The 17,156-nt window shown below is 45.2% G+C and overlaps 2 protein-coding genes across 5 annotated transcripts in view; one reads left to right on the top strand and one right to left on the bottom strand.

Annotated features, from left to right (window-relative positions):
* Window positions 1-17,156, top strand: part of LOC129734572 (E3 ubiquitin-protein ligase RNF38-like) — a 180,128-nt gene that overhangs the window by 130,228 nt on the left and 32,744 nt on the right. The gene's annotated exons all lie outside the window — the stretch shown is intronic.
* LOC129734573 (sarcoplasmic reticulum histidine-rich calcium-binding protein-like) lies at window positions 7,794-12,584 on the bottom strand. The gene has a single exon (XM_055698185.1). The coding sequence runs from the start codon at window positions 10,833-10,835 to the stop codon at window positions 9,891-9,893; it is 945 nt and encodes a 314-aa protein (XP_055554160.1). The 5' UTR covers window positions 10,836-12,584; the 3' UTR covers window positions 7,794-9,890.

The following is a 17,156-nucleotide window of genomic DNA, read 5'->3' as shown; positions in this document are numbered from 1 at the left end:
TACCTCTTGTCCTATAGCTACATGCCCTTGTAAAAGGTCCCTCTCCAGCTTTCTTATAGGCCCCCTTTAGGTACTGGAAGGCCGCTGTAAGGGGTCTCCCCGGAGCCTTCTCTTCTCCAGGCTGAACAACCTCAACTCTCTCAGCCTGTCTTCATAGGAGAGGTGCTCCAGCTCTATGTGATCATCTTCATGGGCCTCCTCTGGACTCGTTCCAACAGGTCCATGTCCTTCTTATGTTGGGGGCTCCAGAGCTGAATGCAGTACTCCAGGTGGGGTCTCACGAGAACAGAGTAGAGGGGGACAATCACCTCCTTTGACCTGCTGGCCACGCTTCTTTGATGCAGCCCAGGATACGGTTGGGCTGTAAGTGCACATTGTTGGGCCATGTTGAGCTTCTCATCCACCAGCACTCCCAAGTCCTTCTCCTCAGGGCTGCTCTCAATTAATTCTTCGCCCAGTCTGTATTTGTGCTTGGGATTGCTGAGACCCACATGCAGGACCTTGCACTTGGCCTTGCTGAACTTCATGACGTTCACCTGGGCCCACCTCTCAAGCCTGTCAAGAGAATCATGTTGGCATCCCTTCCCTCCAGCATGTCAACTGCACCACACAGCTTAGTGTTGTTGGCAAACTTGCTGAGGGTGCACTCAATCCCACTGTCCATGTCACTGACAAAGATGTTGAACAGCACCATTCCCAGTACAGATCCCTGAGGAACACCACAAGTCACTGGTTTCCACTTGGACATCGAGCCATTGATCGAAACTCTTTGAGTGCAATCATCCAGCCAATTCCTTATCCACCGAGTGGTCCACCTGTCAAACCCATGTCTCTCCAGTTTAGACAAGGATGTTGTTCAGGATAGTGTCAAAAGCTTTGCACAAATCTAAGTAGGCAACATCAGTTGCTCTTCCCTCATCCGTCAATGATGTAACCTGTTGATGCAGAAGGCTCGGACACAACTTATACGACCAATGTGATCAAGTTAGTGTCACTTTATTAATAGACTCACACCAATTTATACTCTACAGCTAAAAATACACACGCTACGCACGCTTTGTTACGTAAAAGGTGATGGGTTAAAACTACTCGTTCACATGCTTCCATCTCCCCTATGATTGGTCCCGGTGTGGTGCCCACACGCTGCTCCCCCCTTACGCAGGCATCCTGCTTATTCTCATCTTTCTGTCCAACTCTCTTATCTCTCTGCCAGTACACAGTTTCTTTGTCTCCCTTGGTCTTGTCTATGTCCTTCACAACACCTGCAGCTTGTTAGAGCCGCGGCCTGTTATTACAAACCAGTTATTCGGTCTGGATTGCTCATAATATGCCCGTTTTCTTCCAGCCACTCCACAGTAACCCCATCGTAGAAGGTCACCAAATTTGTCAGGCATGTCAGGCATATCATGATGTGAGCTTGTTACAGACCACCTGATCAGTTTGTAGAAGGGGCAAGACCTTCTTTAAGCAACCTGAGAAAGTCTCCAGATTATAGACCCTGGTTCTTATGGGGGACTTGAAACTCCCTGACATCTGCTGGAAGGGCAACAATAGGACAGAAACAGTCCAGGAGCCTTCTGGAGGGTGTTGTAGGGGGTGAATGATGATGAAAACTTCTTAATACAGATCTTGAATGGGCCAAATGGGGGGATGCACAGCTGGATCTGCTGCTCATTGTGGCATATGAAGGCACGGACTCAGATTATGGTGCAAACAGAGATGCTTTATTGTGCAAAGAAGGTCATATTTATATCTTTGAGCCCGGTTACAAATTCCAGCTGTATGTTCCACCAGGCTCAGGGTGGAAGCCGTTCATGCAGTTACATAGCTATATATGTTTATAAATACACAAACACCTTTTTGGCCAGATAAACATGTTTTTCTTTCTTACTTTCCTTCATAAGACTCAGTTGTTTTCTTACTTCCCATTAGTAACGATCAGACAGTCTCCGTCCTCTTCTCCCACAGCTCATGAACAAGGAAGAGCTAATTGAGGATGTGGCAATCAGTGGCAGCCTTGACTTGAGTGGAGTTCAAGAACCTGAGGGGTGTGAGGAAGGCAAGAAGCAAAGTACAGATCTTGCATTTCAGACTGTTATGCTTTTGCTTTACCTATGAAACTGTCTTTATCTCAACCCATGAGTTTTCACACTTTTATCCTTCTGATTCTCTTCCCCATACCACTGGGGGGAGGGGAGTGAGCAAGTGGCTGTTTGGTGTTTAGCTGCATACTGGGATTAAACCACAACAGTCCTTTTTGGTGCCCAACGTGGGGCTCAAAGGGTTTGAGATAACAACAGATTTGACCAAAGTGTATCGGAGGGAAGTTATAATTATTATATCTGTTTAGCATTTGCTGGTCGTGATGTTGATTTATCTGTCCTTGACGCTGGTTTATCTGATCTGCACCATGCTCTCTTTTTTTGCTGTACATCAAATTTGAGAGCTTGTTAAAGGCTGGTTTTGCCTTTTGCAGTTTGCTGTACTGTGTAGCACTTAATATTTTGCCTGGGAGAACTATGATAAAAGCACTGGCCTTGAGCTTAATCTGGTATTTGGGCCCTGCATTGCTGCCTTCCCTGTACTTCAAGAACCATCTCATGGAGACAATTAACAATTACACTTTTTACCTTTTCTCCTCTGAGTGTCATTCAGTGGAGGACACACGGAATGGCACCTTCCTCTTCTCCTGTGGGGCAGATGTTTGCTCCCTTGTTACAATGTTGTCAGTATCTTAAACATCCTTGGGTAACCAAAACACTCCTATTGGTACTTCTGAAGAATATTTTTTTTTTCTAAGGTTAATCAACTGTTTAGGAGTATCACCCAGGGATATGCCTCAAGGCAGTATGGTTATGGGTGGCAAGGTGTATGGGACAACATGGGCAGGTACCTAGAATGGTTATCACTGATTGTCTGGAACTTCACCCCCAAACAAGTGAGAAATCCTGACAAAGTGATAGAAAGTTTGAAAAAAGGAGGCCCTGGCCCTGGCTATGCCAAAGAGACACAAGTTCTCACACTGTGCTGGGGCCTGGCCTACGCCTACTGAGAGCTATTCAGCACCCTCAAGAAGAGAGGGTCTCTGGATCTGAAGACATGCAAACAGACACTGTGGCTGAACCAGAGACCCAGCCCTGAACTATATCTGCTGCTCCAGGATAGTCAAGAAGAAACAATGGAAGCAGAGGTCAATTTGTTTAGTAAGGGAGAAACAAGCTTCTGAGAGGGAGCAGGAGGGACAATCAGAAGAGGCAGCCTGTTCTGCAGCAGGGCAATCACAAGAACAGGAGAGGGAAGAGACTGAAAGCATAAACAAGTCAGAAACCACCTGATCCCTATCCTTGAGTGAGCTGCGAGATGTAAAAAGATTTCAGCCATCAACCAGGTGAGCAAATTCTCAGCTGATTGCTCCAACGCTGGGATTTTGGGACCAATAGTCAGGAAACAGAGGGTAAGGAAGCCCAGCAGCTGGGATCTCTTGCTAGGCATAAAGTCATTGACAAAGGGATTGGAAAAGGGACAACAGTCCTGAGCCTCTGGAGGTGCCTCCTGTTGAGCATGAAGGAAAGGTATTCCTTCAAGGAAGATCTTGTAAATTACCAAGACAAGTGGACCACCGTTGAGGGAGGTATCAGTATCTGAGGGAATTATCTGTGGCAGAGATGGTCAACAACCTCATAGACACTTGGGCCAAAGAGCATGGCATTGACTGGGTATATCACATTGCCTATCATGCACCAGCCTCTGGGGAAATTGAATGATAAAATGGACTGTTACAAGCTACACTGAGAGCTAGGTGCTGGGACATTCAAGCATTGGGATTCAAATTTAGCAGAAGCCACTTGGCTAGTTAACACTAGATCTGCCAGTCGACCTGGCCCTGCCCAATCAAAACTCCTATGTACTGTGGAAGGAGATTAAGTCCATACATAAGTACACATAAGGAACTTATTGGGAAAGACAGTGTGTGTTATTCCTTCCTCCAGAGAAGGCAAACCCATTTGTGGGATTGCTTTTGCTCAAGAGCTTGGGTGTACTTGGTGGGTAATGCAAAAGGAAGGGGAGGTCCGATGTGTACCTCAAGGAGATTTAGCCCTTGGGGGAAAATAACCCATGATTTCAGTTGTATGGTGCCATCATTGTATGATGCCAGTGTTATATGATTCTGTATGTTGCCACTGCTGTGACTGCCATACGTCAAAGGTATTATAACAGGAACCCCTTGCTGCTAGCCAGGCAATGTTAAATTCTATAACCTGGCCCAAAGGGACCAGAGGTGGAGATTATAATGGATATACCTTTAAATTGTTGTAACCCATGATTTGAGCTGCATGTTATAGGAATGACTATAGCAGGAACCACCCAGACCAATGGAGGACGTGCCTCACAAGAAGCAGTGCAAGTGCAGCAGTGAACCAACCTGAGCTGGCTTTGGTGCCAAATAACTCCATGTAACATACCACCTCTCTTCTTCTGAGTGACCACCATAACAGATGGAGCCCAAAGTCATGGACTAAATGAACTCAATGGACGTTTTATGGACATTTTAAAGGTGTGCTCCACACACTAAGGGAATGATATCTATTTATATATCAAGGGATGAAAGGGGGAGGGGGGGGCTTAATGAGGATGTATTGGATAGTGTGGGATCTGAGCATGATGTAAATGGTATGGAATAAGAGGTGGAGAATATACTGGTTTTGGCTAGGATAGAGTTCATTTTCTTCATAGTAGTTTACATGGAGCTATGGTTTGGATTTGTGCTGAAAACAGTGTTGATAACACATCTGTGTTTTAGTTAATACTGAACAGTGCTTTGCACAGTGTCAGGGCCTTTTCTGCTTCTCACACTGCCCTGCCAGCAAGTAGGCTGACTCTAACTGACCAAATGGATATTCCATACCATATGATGTCATGCTCAGCAATAAAAACTAGGCGGGGAGGAGGAAGTTTGCCAGGGCTGTCATTTCTCGGGGACTGGCTAGGCATCAGTTGGCTTGTGGTGAGCAGTTGTGGGTTTTTTTGCATCACTTGTTTTTCTGAGTTTTGTCTTTTTGTTGTTTTTTTCTCTTTTTTCTTATGAAACTTTCTTTATCTCAACCCATGAATTTTCACACTTTTACCCTTCCAATTTTCTCCCTCATCCCACTGTGGGAGGAGCAAGCAAGTGGCTGTGTGGTGCTTAGCTATCTACCAGGGTTAAACTATAACACTCTGAATCCATGCACATGCCTCTGTCTATCTCTCTTCCTCTGCATCTGTGTGTGTGTGTGCACCTCTCTGTCTTGCTTTGTCTTTCTGTGCATCTGTCTGTGGGTGTCTCTGTGTACACATGGATATCTCTCCTCCTCTGCCTCTGTGAGCGTGCATGTCTCTGTGGCTGTGTGAATGCATCTGTATTTCTCAGCGTCTTTGCCTAGGCATGTTTCTCTATGTCTGTGTGCATGCATGTTTCTGTATCTCTCTGCATCTGTGTGTGCTGACATCTTTCTTCCTCTGCATCTATCTGCATGAATGTTTTTTAGATGCTCTTCCTCTGAATCTGTGAGTGCATGCATTTGTGTGTCTTTCTCTCTGTCCCTCTGTCTCACTTTGTGCCTGTGTGTATATCTCTGTTCTTCTGTGTGCACATACCTCTATCTCTGTCTCTCTCTTCCTCTGCTTTTGTGTGTATGTGCATTTGTCTCTGCATCTGTGTGCATGTGCATCTCTATGTACCTCTTTCTCCTGCATCTGTGCACTCACATCTCTGCCTCTGCCTCTTTGCCTCTCTCTCTGCATGCATGTCTCTCCACGTGTGTGCTGTGTATGTCTGTCTCTTCCTTTGTCTCTCTTCCTCTGCATCTGTGTGCGCACCTTTGTGTTTCTCTCTGTGTCTGGGGGTGCTCCAGTCTGTGTATATGCACGTGTTTCCGTCTCCTCCTCTGCATCTGTATGCATGTGCCTGCCTCTGTCTCTCTGTCTTACTCCGCACACACGTCTCTCTCTCTGCTCATCTCTGTCTCTCTCTGCATCTGTGTACACATGCAACTCTCAGTGTGTGCACATCTCTCTTCCTCTGCTTCTGTGTGCAGAAGCATCTCTGCGTCTGTGTGCACATGCGGCTCTGCTGCACTTCCTCTGCATCTCTCTTTGCACATGTCACTCTGTCTCTCCACCTGTGCATCAATGTGTGAGTGTGCATCTCTCGGTCTGTCTTCCTCGGCATCTGTGTGTGCATACGTCTCTCCATGTCTCTGTATGCACATCTGTCTGTCTCTCTGCATCTGTGTGCACATGTGGTAGGTTGACATTGGCTGGCCACCAGGTACCCACCAAGCCGCTTTCACTCCCCCCTCCTCAGGACAGGGGGAGAAAATAAGATTAAAAACTTACGGGTTGAGATAAAGGCAGTTGAATGAAAGAAAGCAAAGGCCATGCACAGAAGCAAAGCAAAAAAAAAATATTATTCTATACTTCCCATCAGCAGGTGCTGTCCAACCACTTCCTAGGAAGTAGGGTCTCAGTATGTATAGCAGTTGCTTTGGAAGACAAATGCCTTAATAACAAATGCCCCATCCTCCTCCTTTCCCTGAGCTTTTATTGCTGAGCATGACATAGCATATGGAATATCCCTTTGGATCAGCTGTCCCAGCTATGTCCCCTCCCAACTTCTTGCCCACTCCCAGCCTTTGGGGTGGGGGTAGGGTTGGAGAGATAGCCTCCTTGTGTGAGCATTGCTCAGCAGTAGCCAAAACAGTGGTATGTTTTCAACATCATTCTAGCTACAAATACAAAGCACAGCACTATGAAGGCTGCTATGGGGAAAGTTAACTCCATCCCAGCCAAACACGGTACAATCTCCACCACTTATTCCATCCCATTTGTTTCATGCTCATTCCACATAATTTGAAGCATTAGCATATTTTCTGATCATCCCTTTTTATCTGTTTCACATTAATGAAACATCCTCCTGCCAACACTTGTAACTTATACGACATAATTAAACCATCTTTATACCCAACATACAGATTTATACATTCTCATTAACTACTATCCTTTCTCCCTTAACAGATAGATATCATTTCCCCATTCCATGGGCCTCCACCACTTGCCAAAATGTTCATAAGAACAGGTTGTGACTTGGATCTCATATGTCAAAGTGGTAACTCAGGACAGGAGAAGCAGCATGATGGTTTGGATCATTGCTGCACTTGTCGGGTTGCATCAGATTGCATTTCCTTGAAACACATACCAGATCTCCCAGTCCTTCCACATTACCCACCAAATACACCCAGGTCCTTGATCAAAGACAATCCCATGAATGGACTTGCCTTTTCCCAAGGGAGGAGCAACTCACACTGCCTTCCCCAGCCACTTCCCTATGTGCACCACAGGGACCTTATCTCCTCCCACAGTATGTAGGGGCTTTGTTTGGGCAGGACAAGGATGGTCAGCAGATCCTCTGGTGTTAACCAGCCAAGTGGCTTTTGCTAAATTTATATCCCAGTGTTTCCATGCCCAACACTCTCAGTGTAGTCTCTAACAGTCCATTATACTGTTCAATCTTTCCAGAGGCTTATGGGTGATAGGGGATGTGATACACCCATTCAATGCCATGTTTCCTGGCCAGGAATTTCTGAGGTTATTCTGGAAATTACTTCCATTGTCTGTTTCAGTTCTTTCTGGGGTCCTGTGTCTCCACAAAATTTGCCCTTCAAGGCCTAAGATGGTCCAGTAGCATGGTTTACAGGGTATGTTTCTAGACACCCAGTAGTTGCTTCCACCACGGTGACTATGTAGTCCTTGCCCAGGCATGTTCATGGCAGTGGTCCAATATAGTCAATTTGCCAGTCAATTTTCATATTGAAAACCCAGCCACTGCCCTCTATTCCAGGGAGACTTTACTCATGTGGCTCACTTGATTGCAGTGCATGTTTCATGTTCATGGGTGACCTGTGTGATAGCCTCCATGGTCAGGTCCACCCCTCAATTATGAGCCCATCTGTATGTTGTGGAGAGTCGTAGAATCATTTAGGTTGGAAAAGACCTCTAAGATCATCGAGTCCAACCATAAACCAAGCACTGCCAAGTCCACCACTAAACCATGTCCCTAAGCACCATGTCTACATGCCTTTTAAATACCTCCAGGGATGGTGGCTCAACCACTTCCCTGGGAAGCCTGTTCCAATGCTTGACCACCCTTTTGGTGAAGAAATTTTTCCTTATATCCAATCTAAACCTCCCCTGTTGCAACTTGAGGCCATTTCCTCTCCTCCAATCACTTGTTACTTGGGAGAAGAGACCGGGACCCACCTCACTACAGCCTTCTTTTCAGGTAGTTGCAGAAAGCGATAAGGTCTCCCCTCAACCTCCTTTTACCCAGACCAAACAACCCCAGTTCCTTCAGGTGCTCCTAAGTCTTGTGCTCTAGGCCCTTCAGCTTCATTGCTCTTCTTTCAATGTGCTCCAGCACCTCAATATCTTTCTTACATCTCTCCTTATATGTCCCGATGTTTTGTGGGTCCATCGAGCTACAAATAACTCGCCCTTATGCTCCCAGTCCAGGTCCACCTGAGCCACTACAATTTTGACAGTCTTCTCTACTTGTTTGTTGTTTTGGTGTTCTTCAGTGGCACAGTTCCTGGGCATGTGAGTATCTATGTGCTGTACCTCTAGAGCAATGTTTTCTACCTGGGCTGTGATGCCTTTCCACAGTGGAGCAGCCCAGATGGGTTTACCTCTGCACTGGCAGTTGATCTTCTTCCATTGCTGTAACCACCCCCATAGGGCATTTGCCACCATCCATGAGTCAATATAGAGACAAAGTACTGGCCACTTTTCAGCAATCTCTAGGGTCAGCTGGATGGTTTTCACTTCCACAAACTTTCCTTCTCCTTTGATACCTTCAACAACTTGTCATGTGGGACTCCACACATCAGCTTTCCACTTCCAATGGTTGCCCACAACACGACAGAATTCATCAGTAAACAAAGCATAATGCCTTTCATCTTCTGATAACTCATTATATGGTGATGCCTCTTGGGCATGAGCCACCTCCTCAGGCAATGCTCCAAAATCACTGCCTTCTGGCCAGTCCATGATCTCTTTCAGAATTCCTGGGCAGTTGAGGTTCCCCATTCGAGCCCATTGCATGATCAACTCTACCCACTTACTCCATGTAGCATCAGTCATGTGATTTGTAGAGGGAATGTTTCCTTTGAGCATCCAGTGTAGCACAGGCAATCACAGTGCCAAAAGGAGATATGTTGCTGTACCAACAACTTCTGAAGTGTCTCAGATCCCCCTCATATGCTGCTAGTATCTCTTTTTCAATTGGGGTGTAGTGGGCTTCAGATTCTCAATACCCCCAGCTCCAAAACCATAATGGTCGACCTCAGGTTTCTCCTGATGTTTTCTGCCAGAGGCTCCAGGTGAAACCATGCTCCCCAGTTGCAATGTAGAGTACATTTTTTACAGCTGGTCCTGTCTGGACAGGCCCAAGGACTATTGCACGAGCTGTCTCCTCTTTGATCTGCTCAAAAGCTTGTTGTTGCTTAGGGCCCCACTCAAAATAGTCCTTCTTTTGGGTCACTCAATAGAGAGGGCTCACAAGCTGACTAGAACCTGGAATATGCTTTCTCCAGAATCCCACAAGGCCTAGGAAAGCTTATGTTTCGTTCTTGTTAGCTGATGGAGACATAGTTGCTATCTTGATCACATCCATAGGGACATGATGGCATCCATCCTGCCATTTTACTCCCAAGAACTGAATCTCCTGTGCAGGTTCATTGACCATGCTTCTTTTTATGGTGAAACCAGCTTTCAGAAGAATCTGAATTATTCTTTTTTCCTTTCTAAAACACTTTTTCTGTTTTGTTGCCCCACACAATCATGTCATTGATGTATTATAGATGTTCAGGGGTATCACCCTGTTCCAGTGCAGTTTGCGCTTCTGTCTCTATTCCTCTGCATCTGCGTATGCGCCTCCCTGTTTCTCTCTGTGTCTGTGTGTGCTCCAGTCTATGTAGATATGCACATCTTTCTGTCTTTCCTTCTTTACATCTGTGTACACATCTCTGTGCATGTGCATTTCTCTTCCTCAGCATCTGTGTGCACAAGTTTCTCTCTGCATCTGAATGTGCACACATCTCTCCATGTCTTTGTGCATGCACACCTGTCTGTTCCTCTGCATCTGTGTGCATGTCTCTGTTTCTCTTTGCATCTGTGCATGCCCATCTATATCTATGCATGTGCATGTCTGTCTCACTGTCTCTCTCTGTATCTGTACACATGCACATCTCTGTTCCTCTGCGCCTGTGTGCACTTATCTGTCTCTCTCTGTCTGCGTCTCCGCATGGCTGTGACTCTCTCTTCCTCTGCATTTGTCTGTGCACATGCATCTGTATCTCTCTTTGTCTGTCTGTCTCTGTGTCTGTGCATGTGCCCTGTCTCTTCTGTGTCTGTGTGGGCTCCCATCTGTGTCTGTGTGTGCACATGCATGTCTCTGTCTCTATTCCTCTGTGCATGCCCCCATCTTTGTTTCTCTGTGTTTGTGTGCATGCCCGTCTATATCTGTGCGTGCATGCATCTGTCTCTTTTCCTCTGTGTCTGTGTGTATCTCTCTGTCTGTGCACACCCACATCTCTTCCTTGGCACCTGTGTGTGCATGCATATGTCTCTCTCTCTCTCTGCATTTGAATGAATGCATGCCTCTCCACATCTGTGTGCATGCGCATCTTTTTGTCTCTATTCCTCTGCACATGTGCCTCCCTGTTTGCCTTTTCATCTGTGTGCACGTCTCTTCCTCCTTGTCTGTGTGCAGGCACATCTCTCTGCATCTGTGTGTACATGCATGTCTCTGCATCTGTGTGTGTCCCTCTGCCTGCCTTCCATTATGTCTGTGCATGTGTTTATCTATATGTCTCCATCTCCATCTGTGTGCACTCATGTCTCTCTCTCTTCCTCTCCATCTTTGTGCACACATCTCCCTTTCCCTGCATGTGTGTGCATGCACATATCTTAATTTGTTTTTCTGCGTGTCTGCTCTCTCTTTGCCCCTGTGTGCAGGGGCCTTTGTCTCTGTGTTGGTGTTCACACACACCTTTCCTCATCTGTGCGCACAGGTGTCTCCCCCCATGTCTCTGCATCTGCATGCATGTCTCTCTTCCTCTGTGTCTGTGCATGGTTCTCTGTCTGTCTGTGTCTATGTAAGTGCCTGTTTCTCTCTCTCTGTCACTCTGCCTTTGTGTGCCTGTGCATCTCTCTTCCTTTGTGTCTGTGTGTGCATGCGTCTCTCTTCCTCCCCATCTTTGTGTGCGTGTGTCTGTCTAGCCTCCTCCACACCCATCTGCACGTGCCTTTCATGCCTTTCTCTTCCTCTGTCTGCACGCTCCTCTCTCCCTCTGCATTTGCACACACATGTCTCCCTGTGTCTGTCTCCTGTCTGTCTCCATATGTCTCTTGCTGATGCTCTTTCTCTCATTCAGCCTTTTGTCCTCTTTCTCTCTCTCTTCTCCACTGTCTGCTGCTGTCTCATGCGTGCTCACTTTCTCTCACACTTCCTGTGTCATTCTCTTGATTGCACTTTCTTATACTCAGTCTCTCTTGCTGTTTCTCCCTTACCCTTTCTCTTCCTTTCTGCTTTCTCTTTTTCGTCCTTTATACTTCTATTTCACTTTATTCCTTTCCTTTCTTTCTTTCTTCCTCACTCTCACATTTGCACTTTTCTCTCTTCCACCCTTTCGTTTTTTTCTCTTTTCCTGTCTCTCTCCCCTTCTCTTTATCTCCCTCTTGTGCATTCTTTTTCTCTCTGCCTCTCTGTCTCACATCCTAAATATCCTTCTTTTGCTTTCTCCCTTGCTCCTTCACTTCCTTCTCTCACTTTCTCTCTGTCTCCGTGACATGGTCTGGAAAAGTCAGCCTGTAAAATTTAAACTTTTCAATAAACTTCTGAAAAGACTTTCTAAAATTGTAATGGTCATTATTTTTAGTACCAGACATCATTGCACATTCTAGCTCTACTTAAAAAAAATAAAATTGAAAATTATTTCAGAATATAACACTATAAAGTGAAGTTTTGGTTGACATGTCCTCTTACTGTAATATTGGGTGAAGAATACATTCTGTTTCTTCAGTATTGAACAACTGGATTAAGGCAATTGATTTGAAAGCCTGAAGGACATTTAAAATATACCCTAACCTCCTGCATAACATACATCACAGAATGTTGCTCAACAACCTTTATGCAGTACCTTTAACATACGTTAAAGTTATAATACTCTTTATTTATTCTTGGCTATTATATAAACTGATGAACTGTGTTTTAATATTTCTAAAAGTACCTCCTACATGTGTTATAGAATGCTATGTTATGTTGTACCTGCACATTTATTATTTATTTCATAGGATCACTTTAGAAATATTAGTATTTAGATCAGATTAATCTTGAACTGTATCAGCTTGGTGTAAAGATCAATTTGGGGTCATGACCACAGTAAATGAGGTTGTGACTGTATTTTCACTATTGGAATCTGATCATAAACTGTATCTCCTTACCATCTTTGCAGTCATTATGCACATTGAACATAACATGTTTTGTGTTTTCTAATAAGAACAATATGCTTTAGATAAGAAAGAGTACAGCTGGGTCCTGTACTCTTCATATCTTGATAAAGCTTGATTCACTTTGGAAGTGGAGCAGTGAAATTTAATGTTTGAAAATTGTCTCTAATAAATACTCTTGCTTGCATAAGAGAATTGATGCTTATTTTTTAAAAGCTAATTTTGAGTTGCACTTTTAATGATCAGAAACATAAAAGGAATGTCAGATATTCTGGTGACTAAAAAAGCAGTTGAAAGTCTGCAAATTTGGGGTCTTGTTCATGGATGTGTAGAGCTGAAATTGAAACTGAGCACTTCTGTGAAGTGAGATTCTGTTCTCACTACCACCACCTTGATTCTTGAGAGTTCAAACTTTAATGACTCACAGTATACTTTGCACATGTAACTTCACAGAGGAGACGTCTGCTTTTACAGGAAACTGTCTCTGGGTGATGCCTTCACAGATCAGAGGAAGAGTTTTTGCTCCAGAGCATGAAGCTCTCCTCAAAACATGGAAGTGAGCAGAACTTTTAAGGCTAGTTATAACTTAAAATCATAGAATCATAGAATGGTTTGGGTTGGAAAGGACCGTCAAAGGTCCACCCCCTCACCATGGGCAGGGACATATTTCTCTAGATCAGGTTGCTCAAAGCCCCATCCAACCTGGCCTTGAACACTTCCAGGGATGGGGCATCCACAACTTCTCTGGGAAACCTGTTCCAGTGTCTCATCACCCTCATCATAAATAAATATCTTCCTTATGTCAAGTTTAAATCTACTCTCAGTTTAAAACTTTTACCCTTTGTCCTGTCACTGCAGACCCTGGCAAAAAGTCTCACTGTCTTTCTTATAAGCCTTCTTTATAAGTCTGGTCAGCTTGTTGGCAAAGACCTTCTTGCCCACTTGGTCAGCTGAATTCCATGAGCTCTCAACAGACCCAGCTTCTCAAAGATAGATCCACGATCACAGAAGCCAAAACCTTGAGTATGGCACCAGCCACACAGCCAGGCATTCACCTCTTCAATTGATCTCCTCCTTCCTGAACCCCTTCCTCTGATTGGGAGGATAGAGAAGTACAGCACTTGTGCTCCAGATCCTTTTAACATTGCTCTGATGGTCATACAGTATTTTTTGATGTTAGTAAGTTGCCTCATTGTAGTATCATTAGACCCTACATGGAATAGAAAGAGCGGATGATAATCTGTAGGGTTCACTAGTCTCAGCAGTCTCTCAGAGACATCATGAATGTGAGCTCCTGTATCATGGTTTAACCGCAGCCGGCAACTAAATACCACACAGGTGCTCACTCACTCACTCCCCACCCCCACTCCCCCCAGTGGGACAAGGAGGAGAACTAGAAAAAGGTAAAAATTGTGTGTTGAGATAAGAACAATGTAATAATTTAAATAAAGTAAAATATAATTATAATAATAACAACAATTGTAATGAAAAGCATAGGGAAAGAGAGATTAATTAAACTGAAGGGAAAAAACCCAAGTGATGCACAATAGAATTGCTCACCACCTGCTGACCGATGTCCAGCCAGTCCCCAAGCAGTGATCAGTGGCCCCCAGTCAACTCCACCCAGTTTATATACTGAGCATGACATTCTATGGTATGGAATAACCTTTTGGCTAGTTGGGATCAGCTGTCCTGGCTCTGCTCCCTCAAAGCTTTTTGTGCACCTGTTCACTGGCAGAGCATGGGAAACTGAAAACTTCATGATTTAGAGCAAGCACTGCTTAGCAACAACTGAAACATCAGTGTGCTATCAACATTATTCTCATACTCAATCCAAAACACAGCACTGTACCAGCTACTCAGAAGAAAATTAACTCTATCCCAGCTGAAACCAGGACATCCTGGTAGGCAGCAGACTTCACTAGAGAAATTGTTTGGATGGCAAGTGGGTGCTTCAGTGCCTCTCAGTAAGGAATCTCCAATTACTAATACTTACGTGCTTTTAAGGTGGCACTGGTTCTAATGCTGACGGGTGGTCAGATCAAGTTTGCATGGTTGGCTTCTCCTCGAATCTGACCATTACTCGTGTACTCTTAATTCTCCAACCCCAGAGCATTTTGTCTGTTATACCGGGGCACTTCAGGGGATTGGGGAATGTTCTTCCTTCTACCCCAAGCAGAGACAAATGTCCAGGTCTTCTTCATCTTGTGAGTTACTTGTGTCAGTCACCTGGACATTGAATTCAGTCTTACTTTCATAGAATCATAAAATAGTTTGGGTTGGCAGGGACCTGTAAAGGTCATCTAGTCCAACTCCCCCCTGCAATGAGCAGGGCCATCTTCAACTAGATCAGGTTGCTCAAAGCCCCATTCAGCCTAACCTTGAATGTTTCCAGAGACGGGGCATCTACCACCTCTCTGGGAAACCTGTTCCAGTGGTTCCCACCCTCATCATAAAAAAAATTCTTCCTTATATCTAGTCTGAATCTACCATCTTTTAGTTTAAAGACATTACCCCTTGTCCTATTGCAACAGGCCCTGCTAAATGTCTGTCCCCATCTTTCTCATAAGCCACCTTCAGGGTACTGGAAGGCTGCAGTAAGGTCTCCCCAGACCCTTCTCTTCTCCAGGCTGAACAACCTCAACTCTCTCAGCCTGTCTTCATAGGAGAGGTGCTCCAGCTCTATGTGATCATCTTCATGGGCCTCCTCTGGACTCGTTCCAACACGTTTGTGTCTTTCTTGTGCTGGTGGCCTCAGAGCTGAATGCAGTACTTCAGGTGGTGTCTCACTAGAGCAGAGTAGAGGGGGACAATCACCTCCTTTGACCTGCTGGCCACGCTTCTTTGATGCAGCCCAGGATACGGTTGGCTTTCTGGGCTGCAAGTGCACATTGTTGGGCCATGTTGAGCTTCTCATCCACCAGCACTCCCAAGTCCTTCTCCACAGGGCTGCTCTCAATCTATTTGTCCCCCAACTTGTATTGATATGGCGGATTGCCCTGATCCAGGTGCAGGACCTTGCACTTGGCCTTGCTGAACCTCATGAGTTTCACATGGGCCCACATCTCAAGCTTGTCCAGATCCCTCTGGATGGCATCCCATCCCTCAGGCATGGTAACCGTACCAATCAGCTTGGTGTCATCTTGAAATCTGCTGAGGGTGCACTCAATCACACTATGTCATTGATGAAGATATTAAACAGTACAGGTCTCAAGATGGATCCCTGAGGGACACCACTCATCACCGATCTCCATCCAGACATTGAGCTTATGACCATTACTCTCTGGATGTGACCATTGAATTGATTCCTTATCCAAAGAACAATCCATCCATCAAATCCATCTCTCTCCAACCTACAGAAAAAGATGTTGTACCAAATGCCTTACAGAAGTCCATATAGATCAGTTCTGTAGCTCTTCCCTTGTCCACTGATGTAGTGCCATGGTTTAACCCTGGCCAGCAACCAAGCACCACGCAGCCACTTGCTCACTCCCCCTCACCCAGAGGGATGGGGAGGAGAATCGGAAAGGAATGTAAAACTCAAGGGTTGAGATAAGAACAATCTAACAGGTAAAGCAAAAGCTGCGCATGCAAGCAAAGCAAAACAAGGAATTTATTCACTGCTTCCCGTCATCAGTTGTTCAGCCATCCCCAGGAAAGCAGGGCTCCATCACGCATAACGGTTATTCGGGAAGACAAACACCATAATGCCAAATGTCCATGTCCCCCCCTCTTCCTTCTTCTTCCCCCAGTTTATATATTCAGCATGACGTCATATGGTATGGAATACCTCTTTGGCTAGTTTGGGTCAGCTGTCCTGGCTATGTCCCCTACCAATTTCCCGTACCTCTCCAGCCCTTTTGCTGGCAGGGCCCAACGAAACTGAAAAGTCCTTAACTTAGTATAAACATTACCCAGCAACAACTAATAACCTCAGTGTCCTATCAACATTGTTCTCACACCAAATCCAAAGCACAGCACTGTACTAGCTACTAAGAAAACTAAATCTATCCCAGCTGAAACCAGGACACTATCCAGTCCTTATCCATACCATTTATGTCATGCCACACTTTCCAATACAACCTCATTAACCACCATCACCCTTCCCATCCTTTGATATAATACACTGATATCATTCCCCTAGTCTATGCACCACTCTTGTAAAAATGTCTATAAAATGTCCACACAATTTCCATTGAGTTCATTTAGTCCATGAACACGATCTCTTATGGTGGTCACTCAGGAGATGAGAGGTTGTGTGTTGTATGGGGTTATCGGGCATCAAAGCCGGCTCAGGTCAGTTCACTGCTGCACTTGCACTGCTTCTTGTAAGGCTTGTCCTCCAATGGTTCAGGTGGTTTCTGCTATAGTCATTCCTATAACATGAAACTCAAATCATGGGTTACAACAATTTAAAGGTATATCCATTACAATCTCTATCCCTGGACCCTTTGGACCAGCCCATAGGGTTTAACATTGCAATGAACTCCTCCCCTTGCCCCTGCTCTGGCTTGGACTTATCCCTAGACTGCTGTCCCTTAGGGTTGTACCTGCTCCAAGTGGAGCCTCAGCTACGAGCCACAGTCTCTCCAGGGTTATCCCTGCTGCGG

Source organism: Falco cherrug, chromosome W (genome assembly GCF_023634085.1).
Source record: "Falco cherrug isolate bFalChe1 chromosome W, bFalChe1.pri, whole genome shotgun sequence".
In the NCBI taxonomy this organism is placed as follows: Eukaryota; Metazoa; Chordata; class Aves; order Falconiformes; family Falconidae; genus Falco; species Falco cherrug.
Note: the sequence above shows the minus strand (reverse complement) of the source record. Positions and strands in the feature narration are given on the sequence as shown.

Coding starts and splice junctions, on each gene's coding strand:
- LOC129734573 (XM_055698185.1), bottom strand. CDS start 10,835: ATGTACACACAGATGCAGAGAGATGTGCCTGCACACAGACAAGGAGGA.